At 46.0% G+C, this 12,494-nt stretch overlaps 1 protein-coding gene across 1 annotated transcript in view; it reads left to right on the plus strand.

Moving 5' to 3' along the window:
* Positions 1-3,680: 3,680 nt before the first annotated feature.
* The window catches only part of LOC121627552 (nck-associated protein 5-like), a 67,693-nt gene continuing 58,879 nt past the window's right edge, over positions 3,681-12,494 (plus strand). Inside the window, exons 1-2 of the mRNA XM_041966504.1 lie at positions 3,681-3,815; positions 5,285-5,348. Of these exons, the coding sequence (XP_041822438.1) occupies positions 5,346-5,348 (3 nt within the window). The 5' untranslated portion in view covers positions 3,681-3,815; positions 5,285-5,345. The remainder of the gene's footprint in view (positions 3,816-5,284; positions 5,349-12,494) is intronic.

The following is a 12,494-nucleotide window of genomic DNA, read 5'->3' on the forward strand; positions in this document are numbered from 1 at the left end:
ATCTGGACTCAGACAGAGTTTCGGACCAATCAGCGTCCCGTGAGGAACTACTGGCAGCTATGAGTGTGGTTTAGGTGTGACGACAGCATGAGAAGTCATGAAAAAGATACGTTCGCTCCTCTTTTGACGGGCCTCGGCAAGAGTCCTCCTACAACTTCAAATATTTTGTTGACCGTGGTAGACGGTGATCATCCACTGTCATCCAATCACCTGATAAGTTTTTTTTTTGCCCTTTTCCAAACACTTTCTGTTGCATCTGCTGCATCAGGGTTGAAAAGCTGTTTTTGATCTAAAAATGTAAATTCGGACATTTTTAGAAGCCTCAAGTCGACATAGTCACTTTTCATCCCATCTCGACTTCGGCCTCCTGGCAGTTGTAACTCTGTTTTCCTGTCAGGCTGGGTTGGATGTTATAACTTATCAAACGCCTCGGTAAGCCCATTGTCCCGCACTGGGCGCTGGGGAGAAATTTTGGATCGGTGCAGAAGGTTACATAACACAAGCCGTAGGAGGATTAAGGATGGGAATGACCGGTCCGGAGTCTGAGCCAAAATGTAGCCAGAGTCCCTCTGAACAGGATGCCCTATGTGTGCCACGGGGATTGCGTGCACATCAGAGCTCTTAACCCAGCAGGAGTGCAGACGCTAATACATAAATGCATGGCAGCTCCGCTCTCATCCAAACATTTATGCATCCCCCCCGGCCACTCTGTGTACAATTGTGGTTCAGAACGCTTGAAATGTTTTGCTTGCTGTAAACCTCAATGACAATATTGTAAAGATGGTTTATATTTATGCATCTTTTATACATCCTGATGCGTGCATTTATGCCGGCATGAGCAACTGCTGCAGAATTATGTGGTGTTTAATCTGTTAACATCTTTCTCTCCAGAGGACAGATTAACCACACTTGATAATAAGACGGTGTGCAGTACTGCGAGGGGAATAGGAAACCAAAATGCAAGAGCAGCAGTTTTTTTCTCTTTCATTATGTGCTTAACAGCAAACAATGTACAATGGATTAAAGCACCTGTATGCAGGAGCCATGATAACAGTGATGAAAACACAGCTAACCATCTGCCTCCCACAATGCAGTTCAAAGCACATGGGTCCAACATGTCAGCTCAGGTTGGCAAATGCTGTCGGCGTGATTGATCCTCCCTCAGCCCTGACAGATCGTGTCTTTGCATGCCGCCGCCGCCGCGACGCTCTGAAGCAAACAGTCGACGCGCTGTCTCAACGTGAGCTGGAGGAAGAAGCGTGAGAGGGGTTTACACAGTGTCTGAGGAGGGAGAGTGTGTGGAGGAAACTGGGTTGATCCGCTGTGAATGCAACAAGGCTGGTGCCGTGATCACTCTGCGCTGTGCTGCCTTACCTCAGGGGAAGGGCTGCAGAGCTTTTGATGCCGCTGGAGTTGCGTGTGAAGAGAAAGGAAATTATCTTTGAGGTGTGCAAAGTGTGTGTGGGTGGACAGCACATGGTGTCAGCTGGCAATATGGGAAGAAAACTTGTGTGTGCAAGAAGAGGTACAAATTTGTAAGGAACCAAGAAAATCAGCCTTGTTTTAAAGCTTGAATCAGTCCATTTTTACCTTAAATTCAAGGTTTAATTCATGTATGTTTGAAGTTGCTTGGTGCAGATGTCCTCATGCTGGCCTCTTGCTGCATTAACTGTGAATGCAGTAAGCGTGTGTGTAAGAGGAAGAGGGATGTTGCACTCGAGAACGAGATTGTCAGCTGGTTTGGCCTGCTCCACCGCAGCACGGCGGGATTCCCCCCGCCGGTGAGGCCTCTGGTGCTATCAGGTGATTCCAGGTCACTGGGAACTGTCGGAGGTCCACGTTGACACTGCTCACGATTGGCTGCTTGAATTTACTGAGCCAAGCTTTATATTGGGGCTCACAGAGGAAGAAAAACAGCAGAGGAGGAGGAGGAATGTATACATGGTCAACTGTCAGCTTGTGCTTTCATCACATGCTCAGATGTACAGGATGAAGGCATGGACTGCAGCCTGAAATAATTCCCATTTAGTCACAGTCAAGTGTGAAATATATACAGTGTGCACAGTGTAGTGGATACATTGCAAGTATGCTCAGTTTTCCAGAACTTTCAGCCACGGTGGAAGCATTTCTTCCTCGTAGCAGCATCCTTTTAAACTATATAATTTTCATTTCTTACAAATTGCGACTTACCTTGCACTTCTAGCCATCATTTTTATCAGTTGCAATAACATTTTCCTGAAGAGGTTAATAAAACGATAATAAAAAAGCCGTCAGATGATCAAACAGGTTGAAAAGAAACCCCAGAAAATGAGACCAGCGGTTTTAGAGCGACCATACTTTTTTCCACACAGTTTTCCTCTGCAACGAGGGATTATTGCAGTCATTACGGGTGAGCTTACTTCTGATTTTACCTCCAAATAAAGTTCATATAATGTGGAAAAAGCTAAGCTGTTGGCTGCTCGTGTGACCGCTCATGTTTCTCGCCCAGTGAGACTTTCTTACAGCGATGTCCCAGATTTCGCCAATTACTTTGGTGAGCGCCGTGTTTTCATAACCATTAGAAACAACTACATAAATAAGACCACAGTCGTCATAAACCGGGGTTATGCTTTGAGATGAGGCATTGAATGGCAGGAAACTGTGTTCTGAGCCTTTTGGCTGAACGTGTATGTTTTCGCTTTTTTTTTTTTTTCCAAACGCCATTACAACAATTGCATGTCCAACTACCTCCTACAGGAGATGGCTTCAGATAAACGTCTTGACACAACAGCCTTCAGGCTCGACTGCTCCGTCTGACTGTTTTGATAGGCCCGTGTACACAGCTGGTAGAAGTTTACGACATGAGCGATTGGCTAAACATCTCCAGTTGATTGGGATCGAAATGCAAACGACAAACACAGAGCGGAACATGTCACTCTGATCATCTAATACAGAATATATGACAGATTAATTTCCCATGCGCTCGACTGCTGTCCAAATATGATGTAACTCCACGGCAAATGAGCATTTTGCACTAGAATACTGTTTTGACTACTGCTCGTGCCAGTTGCTATAATTATGTTTAACACAGAATGTCAAATTGCTCTATATTTGGCGATGAGTTTCTCCGGGCGCAGTTGGCTCATGCTCCACCGCTCCTGGAACATGCCTGTGCATAAGTGGCCTGAAACTTAACCCCTTACAGGGCTGACGCTCAGCCATAACACAGACTGGAGGAATGCCAGGCCAGTCCTGTTTAACAAAACAGTATCTGCGATGAAATGTTCCAGAGACATTTTTTCCCTCAGTTTTTTTCTCAAGGTAGTGTAATGGCTTGAAGCATACAGTATGTTGTAATAGGAAGAGACACATTGTGTAACTGGAACATGAGTGTATTAGTCAGTCTCAGGTGTGCAGCCTGCAATCACACACTTTCAGGTAGTCTTTCGCATGAATTTATGAGCGCTCACACACACATAAAAACACCACCTTTAATGAACGCATGCAGTCACACACCCTCATTCACGAACGCACAAACAAACAAACTTCTCACACGAGGCCGAGCGCGCTAATGCAAACACACACCCAAACACACCCCCTTGTCTCACGGCACTTTGCTCCACCACCTCCGGGATTTGTCACCGCCGTGCGTTTCACAATCGGCGTGCCAGGCTCGGCTTTGCCTAATTCAGTCTGGTCCCATTAGAGGCGACGCAGCGGCGGGAATGGCTTCCACCGGCGGCGGCGTTAGCTCCTAGCTCAGCCCAGACGGTCGATTCATCCGTCAGCCATACATCCCCAGCTGCCTCTTAATCACCAGGGGATTTTCCCGGCAGGTAAGCCGCCGAGAAACAATGATGTCTTGTCAAAGGAGACGAGAAGACTTTAGTCATGAGTTATTTTGGGGAGGCTGGCGTGGGGTTTGGGTGTCTGCTCCACTTGAAGAAATGTGAGAAATGTGCAGGTGACTGCGATTACTCGTGGCTGTCTACTGTATACACTCCTTTATTAGATCCCATGGTCCCACATTAGGCGGCTCGGAGTGTCTGTGATGTATTCTTGTGAGCGCCGAAAGTCAAGAACAATACTTTGACGAGATCCTCAAAGCTTCACCTCATCTTCCCTCTCACACACGAGAGATGTAGTGATTTTATTTTATTCTGCTTCCTATTTTCTTGAAATATGTATGTTTTCCTGTGATTTGTGCCCTTTTATGGAGCATTTGTACCTCATATTCTTGTTTTTTGGAGGCAGTATGTGAGCAACACTGGAGTCCAAGACAAATTTATTTCAGGGCCAAAAAAGTGTTCATCTCACCTTAAATATTTGCTAATTAATACATGAATGAGCTTAATTAGTGACCTGATTAGCATACCTGGCCCTGTATGTAAGGGTAATAATTTGAGGACATCAGGCAGCACATGTGACTCTTGTGTCAATGCACGGTGTTGACTTCTCTAATACATTTCCATCTTGATGAATGCTAACACAGTATTTAAAGTTAGAATGAATGTTTGTTCTTGAAGCAGCAGACTGTGAAGCTTCAGACACTGCCAGAGGAGGTGTTTTCCTCCGCAACACATTTGTTGTTCTTTCAGACTCTTTGGAAGAAAACACTTGCAGCATTGACAAGCTTTCAGCAAACAGTGCGTACATCCCATCTCCCGGAGCAGTGCCTCTGTTGTGCTTCAGTTGTTGTGATACCTCAGGAGAGGCCATAAAACAGGCTTCTTTATTATCCGTGCTAGTGTGCCAAGATTTATCCCATTAAAGCCTGGAATGCCCTCACGTGGGAAACGGATTGGACGCGCACAGTCAATTTCTTTGTTTAGCCTGCTTCACGTGTGTGTGTTTGTGTGTGTGAGGGAGAGAGTCTGTTATGAGTGTGTGTGTGCATGTAAGGATGCCCTGCTTTTTGTTTCCTCTGAGCTATTTTTGTCTGGATAGGACTGCGAGCTCTCTGTTTTGCGTGGTTAGAGGATGACCCGTCTCCTCACTGTGTGTGTGTGTGTGTGTGTGTGTGTTGCGTGTTATCTGCTGATCTGCCTGCAGACCCGTGAGGTTTCTTGTCTTTGGCAGAGGACAGACAAAGATGGGGGAAAGAGATGTTGATTCTGCAGCTTTTTCTTGGCATTTTTGGGATAAACACTTGTTAAAAAGCAGAAAATTCAAACATAGGCGCCACTGAAATGCAAAAATATTGGTGTCAGTCTCAGGACTGTGACCTGACTGTGTGTGTCACCCACTAAACAATGATCACACGTTGACTCACTCTTATTTTCTCTCTTCCTTCCTCTGTGTTTAGGGAAAAGCTGGCCGTGGCTCGCCTGCAGAGGGAAGTCGCACGGAGCAAGAGCGAAGGAACAATGGTAAAGTACAGTGGAGCTGCTCGTCCCCTATAATCTGCGCAAAGCCAAAGAGCCACAGTATGCTCACTTCACACACACACAAACACCCACACACACTGTCAAGCTCTGCCAAACCGGCACATCGGCCAGAGTCGACCTTTAGCCTCTCGATGCTTCATCAGCTGATCCTAAAGGAGATGATTCTGGTGCGTGCATAGGCAGGCATTCTTCAGCCATTTGGGATTACACCTAACAATGTGAATCAAATCAAGTCCAAACCAATTAAAACCGAGCAGAACCGAAGTATTCAATACCACCTCGTCAGATTTCAACGTCCTGTGTGAACAGTTGGTTGGATAAACTTTCTCCAGCGGCAACAGGCGTTCAGGTGCACGGTCAGGTTGTGTAACATTATAAAGCCGCAGCCTGGGCTTAATCTGTCAACACTACATTGTGCTAAGCCGCACTGGGAATTGCTGACATTGTGCTTTCACTTCTTTTTTTAAGAGAACTTGTGCAAGCAAGGGGAAAGAATTCAGGAGGTGGCGATCTGCACACACACGCGCACATATCTTTATTTCTATTTGCATATTTATCAGCGTGGACATGTGCAGGCAGCATGTGTGTATGAGGGAGGTGAGGAGTTGAACCACGTGACGACGCGGAGCTCAGCTGATTGCAGCCTCCGAGCAGAGGCTCTAACCTCAGTCCCAGCTGCTCGACTGCACCCCAGTGACGCCTCTGATTCTCTTTATGGCAGCAGGCCTAAAGCAACAGCACACAAGGGCCGATACTCGGTGAGATTTTCTCACTTTTTTTTTTGCGATTGTCTATTGATCCCTGAAGGGGAAAGGCTTGTTTTTTCTTCCAGCCCCTCCCCACGCAGTCGAGGAAGTCACGGGGTCAGATGCAGAGCAGTACCCCCCAGAGCTGGGCAAGGGTTCAGAGTCGCTCAAGGGCACTTCAGCACAGCAGATTCTAGCTTATTTTAGACACAAAAGGTGTACCAGAGCCATGTTAAACCGTATGTTATGGGTCAAAGGAGAAAGGAAACGACTTTCTTTATATAGGATGCATGAGTTTTGCATCATTTTATGAATGTTAACATCGAATAACAACATGACAACTAAGTCCTTATTCCCCACTTTCCTGCCTCCCTGACCTCTGTGTGACTGTTCCAGCACTGTCACGAGAGTTATGCATGTGTATGTAAAGCACAAAGGCTCAGTATTGATTTCCACAGTAGGTAGACGTATTGCAGATGAATGGAATGCGTGCATCTTTCAGTGAACCCTACATACGCATCACTGCATGACCACCAGAGTCACATGAGCAGCCGGAGATGGATCGAGCGATGCCTGACGGATTGTAGCAGCAGTGGCTAAAGTGATTAGTTCAGGTCACTTTCACACCTGTAGCTTGGTTCACTTGATCCAGAGCAAAGAAAAAAGCGAAGCCATTCTGCTCTTTGCTGTGCTTTATGGGTTTATTTGCCTTCTCTGGTGGTCACAGAGAAGTAGGAAGTGGATCCCATTTGTCAGAAATAGTGTTCTTCCACCTACACCTAAAATGCCTATTTTTACCCTTCAACTTTCATTCATGCTTACATGGTTACAAAAGGATCTGCAATGGTATGGATGATAGTTTAGCTTGTGAAACCTGTGGTTGCTCCACTTTGCATTCACTCCAACAGCTCTTCAGTCTAGTTGCAGTTGTTCAATCTGCACGTTAGCTCCACCGACAGCCTTTGCATTCCCCTAAAAGAGCTGATCAAATGGGCAAAATCAGTCTGAGCTGCACCCGACAGCATCCAAATACATGTGACGAACAGAGGATCCAGTTCCACGTTGCTCAGTGTTCCTGCTGAGGTCACTGTTTTTCTCTCTTTGGTACCTACGTGTACATAATCGAATTCAGTTTATGTGTCCGCACCTCAAGGCTACACCTCAGTGTGTCAGCGCCTCCTCCTGTAACGCTAACCTTGCATCCCCTGACCTCAATGTAGCCCAAGAAAAATATATCACTCGCCACGCCGTGAGACTCGACTGAAGGCCTCGGCGCTCAGACTCACGCGAGTGGATGACATGCTAATTATGACTTTAGTGGGGTGTGTGAATTGCTGTCTGCGCATGCACAGGGTTGAGAGAGAGGGATGGGTTATCTGTGCCAGACAGGAGGAGGGCGAGGGGGTGGATTGGAGGAAGAAAGGGAGGAGGGGGATAGCACTAAGCTCCATTTGAAATTGGGATTATCCCCATTGGAGTCCCCTTCCACTCTCTCTCCCTGGCATTCCTGGGAGGCTTCGGAGCTCAGGCACGGTTCTTCAATAGAAATGAAAAAGAGACTGCTGCATCAAGGAGATAATTGTCAAAGTGCTGGCGGTGTGCAGTGGGAACTGCTCACCAGCCGCAGCCTGTGCCCCGCAGACCCCCACACCCCGACGCCCACTTCTGTGCCCACTCGCTTCCCCCATCCCCCATCTTGGCCTGCCAAAGGGACTAGCCTAGAGAGACAGATTAAAACAGCCGCAGACTTTTGAAGTGGCTCCTCTGTATCTGATTCCTCTCTGTTCCCTGCCTTGGTCTTTCCTCTCTACATCCATTAGCGTCTTCTGTGTAACGCGATCAGAGAAACAGAAAGCTGCCACCCCGCTGCAGCCCTGCGCTGGTCGCTTCTGCTGAGCAGCTCCGCCGGGACGTGTCATTCTGTGCCATTACCGCCGTTGTGTGTTGGGCGAAGAATGCGAAAGGCATCTTTATGATTGTACAAGTACACACTGCCACAATTGTAAGCCTCAGGTCTCGCTTGCACAGTTACGCAGCTGTGAGTGTAAATGAAACAGCATTAACAACACGGTTTATTGAGGAGCGTGTGCTTTAATTGGGTCTCCTGTTGCGAAACACGACGGCTACTGGCGGCGCAGAAGCACAACACTCTTTTGTTATAGATCATTTGGGAGATTCGTGTGAAACCTTTTGAATAATTTGCAGGGCAATCAGTGTTTAAGCTCAGCATTTCAGCGCAAATGTGGCCACACAAGACGCATTTGTTATTGGTTTGGAGTGATATGGTCTAACAACCACCGGATCTGTCTGTCCCAGACCACCGCTTGTTTCTTAAACTTTATATTAGGGCTTGGACATGGTGCTTTTGGCCTGCCTCTGCAGAGCGCGATCTTTAAAGCTCTGACAAGAAAAACAGTGGATTTCCCGTTAGGTGTTTGAGAGAGCACAGGTCATGGTTTATTCAGTTTCTTTCCAACAAGCCTGGCCTGTCTGTCTTCAGTCAAACCGCTCATTCACGGCCTCGTCGCTGCTGTAGGTTTTCTCTGGAATTCTTCACACCCCAGCCCAGAGGCGTGGCGCAGGGCAGGGCTGCTCTCTTTCTCCCACTCTCTTTTGATGCCACTCTGACGTGCGATCTAAGTCCGCCAGGGGCAGGATGCTGGGTTTCCTGTCAGCGAGAAAGCAGAAGTGCACATGTAGGCTCGTAAAGGCAGCGCTGCCTGCACCGCTGAAGGGGCTGGGCTCTCCATTAAAAAGGCATTTAAAGCTGTTGGGTAAGCTCACGGTCGCTGGAAACGGCTGTCTAAACAACGCGTGAAAATAAACGATCTGGCTTTGAGAGAAACTGGCTTTATTTTCCTTTGGGTTTCTGTGGACGCTCGCCGGTACCTGAGCTTCAACAGATACTAGTCTCGCACACACAGGAGGTTCACACAGGGATGTTCGAGTTGACTGCAGTGACTTGTCCACGGCCGAGTGAAGCAAACACATGAACAGTGAAGGGAAATGTTTCACTTATTTAAAAATCTGCGTATTTCATGTAGAAAATGAAGTTAAGATAAGAATGCGCCGCTGTGAATATAAAATGAGAACGGGTAGCTCAGTGTGGTAAAATAGGCCCTGCAGCCAAGATAGGAATCAGCTATTTCTGTCCGTGAAAACAGATTTCTCATGTGCTGCAGTCTGCAAGATTGTGTTTGACACAGTTTGCACCACTGCATCAAATAAAATTTCCTTTGAAATCGGCTACCTGAGACAGCTGAATGCCCCTCTTTACAAGTCATTTGGTATTGAATCATGTAATCTTTCTTACCTTTTAACAAATGAAACATCCCTGCTGGTAGGCTGAGCTGATTTCACTTGTGTCTGCTTGTTGCAGTTTCGGCTTAAGGTTCATTTCTTTTGAGAAGATCTTATTAAAGATGCGATTGACTGAGGAAACAGGTCAGTTTCCTGATGGATTATGTCCATATTGGACTGTCCTAGAGATTTACAGTACATGTACAGTGTAACTTTTACATATGGCCAAAGGTAAGTGGTTTGAGGTTGGTTTGGTGGGTGACGGTTGCCTTTTTATTAACCGTACCCACCATGGTACCCTAATCTTAATCGAGTGTTTTAGCCCAACCTGAATCCGAACCTTAACCATATTTCATTTGCCACATCTTACCCTGACCTTGAACAAGGGTTTTAGATGTTGAAACAAACCCAAACCATAGTCTATTTTCCACAACCACAAGCTTTCTCCAAGCTTCAAGACACAGTAGTTGCCATGAGCAGATGTTGTCAAAAATATAATATATTGTTTTAACCTGCGGTTTGTCAGAATCATTCAATATTTCAGCGCTTGGTTGATTCACAGCTGCTGTATCGGCAGATTGCTTCAGCTGCTTTTAGTGTGATTTTCACGACTTCGAAAGGCGTGCAGTTGAATTAAAGGTGAAGTGTTTACAAGCTATCCAAGCATATGATTCCCATGTTAATTAACACTGTTTAGACGAAACAACTGGACATTTGATAGAAGGCTGGCATCCTCTATGCTGCATCTTTTCCTCAGTTTTATACAAGACATTTTCTGGACTGCTCTACAACATATTCACTGGTGCTCTTCCTGCGCAAACTGAGCGACATCTTTCCAACTTGGACAAGAAAAGAAGCCACACAGGGACGGCAGTTGATTGGCAGTCTTAATTTTGAGCACAGTTCCGCTTGCATGAGGTAGGGCCAGCACTCGGCATTGTCGTGATTGAATTAGTTTTAATTAGATCAAGGTATCATGGTTTATTTGACAGTGATTTATTAATGTTTAAGCTAGCATAAAAAGCACCTTCAGGATGGGAACCTTTTGTAGTGTGCTTTCAGCAGATAAAGAATGGTTTCGAGGGGCTCCCAGCTTTTAAAAAGGCTTCAGTCCTCATGGAGATCCACCGCTGAGGGACCTTCATAGAGTGTTTCTGACAGCTGTTTGGAGGATGTGTGACAGCGTGGAGGTCTGGGGACCAAGGGGGGACTCAGGTGCCGTCTCTGCAGATTGGCCTTATCAGCCACGGACAGGGGCGAGGGCCGAGATGGGGTCCCCCTCAGCCCTCAGCACATTCACCGGGTGACGAGCGCTGACAGCCAGGCCCAAATCGCATCTCCACACCATCCCTTTCACCCACTCTCGAGAGTGTATTCGTGTGTGTGTGACTGAATGACTCGGAGCGCGTGGGTGGGGTGGGGGCGCTCCCTTGGCAATGATAAATGGGCCACTCATATGATTTAGCATATTCCTGGGGTGTGTGTATTATTTGCTATAGTGCCCGCGGCTGTCTAAGAGAGAAGTGGTACACTCTAATGTAGTGGCTCTCCATGATAATTGAATTGATGGAGCCCTGGGGGACACAGAACGCAGATTTTTCCTGAATAAAACACTGTTTAAAGTCAGCCATCTTTATATAACAAGTCACCTCAGAAAACATATGTCTCCCCTTGAAGAAACAACTACATTACTCTTTCTTTTTAATCATATGCGGAGCTCTTTGTGCCAGACAATATAGACCATCATTAATATTATAACCTGGAAACGGGAAGTTTAAACACACTTATTTTTTATCTCTTTTATGCTTTAAATCAAGGTACACATATTCCACATGAACTAGTTGCTTATTAACATGCGTATTAGTTGCAAGGCTCTTTATTAGTCACTATAAAGCCACTATTAAAGCCTTTTTGAGAAGGTTAGGGTTATTAAAGGTTAGGGTTAGGTTATTAAGATTGTAATTCACGTGAAGCTGCTTCCTTGCTTCCTTTCAATAAGCAGTAATTAGGAGGTTACTGAGGGAAACTCTTAGTTAATGCTTTAACTCACTAATATGCTTGTTAATAAGTGACTAGTTAATGGTGAATTATGTGTAGCTTAATATAGGTGTTACCAGTTGTCTCAAAGATGGCACATGGTTCGCCTTTCGTTTATCTGACCTGCCATTTCACAAACATCATGTGTGCCATGCGGTCAAATCCTCCTCCTGTTACACTTTCATTTGAATTCAGGCTTGCTGACGAGCACACACACACACACACACACACACACACATACACTCATGCACACACAAACAGCCAAGTGGCATGTTTTATTTATGAATGAAGAACCTGCGCGGTGTATTGTGTCCCTGATGTTTGCTTTAGCAGCGAGCCAGAGATCCGCTCCCGGCCCTTTGATTAGGCAAAGAGCTCCAACTGAGGGGGTTTCTGTGTAATGAAGAGATTATTGAGCCCCCCGAACTGTACCCCAAACCCTGCATGAACACACGTACATGCACATACAGTTGCAGATGGATGGCCTACAGAATCAGAGCCGCAATGATGGCCATGCACACATGCACTTAACCTGATAACATTGCACTGCAGCTTTTCTTTTATGGGAGACAGCATTGCAGGCACAACAAGGAGAGGCAGAGATCTCTAATTAATTTAGAAGTCCTCTGTGGATCTTGGAGGGTATCAGGGGGGTTCGAGTCTTCGAGTAATTCAGCTCGGATGAATACCATTACCATCTAATGCTGTCCAATTACAGGGCAAGCTTCATTCTGGGCTCTGCTGCAACTAATACAATTTTAGATGATGAAGAAGACATATGGAGGAGCACTCTGCAGTGCAACCTAGTGTGTGTTGCAAAACTACACACACACAAGTTAGGTGTTTGCTTTTATCCTCAGTTTTTCATTTGTTTCACTGCATTTAGTGTATTGAAATCAATAACATTCACTCTCAAGCTTTACATGTTTATGGTGATAAATTCTGCCATATCTAGATGGATGCATTTTTTTTTTGTCAACCAGGAAATGAAACCAGCCTCGCCTGTGACAGAGGTCAAATTTAATCCTAAAGCACCCAATCTGGC

This window comes from Chelmon rostratus, chromosome 24 (genome assembly GCF_017976325.1).
Source record: "Chelmon rostratus isolate fCheRos1 chromosome 24, fCheRos1.pri, whole genome shotgun sequence".
NCBI lineage: Eukaryota > Metazoa > Chordata > Actinopteri > Chaetodontiformes > Chaetodontidae > Chelmon > Chelmon rostratus.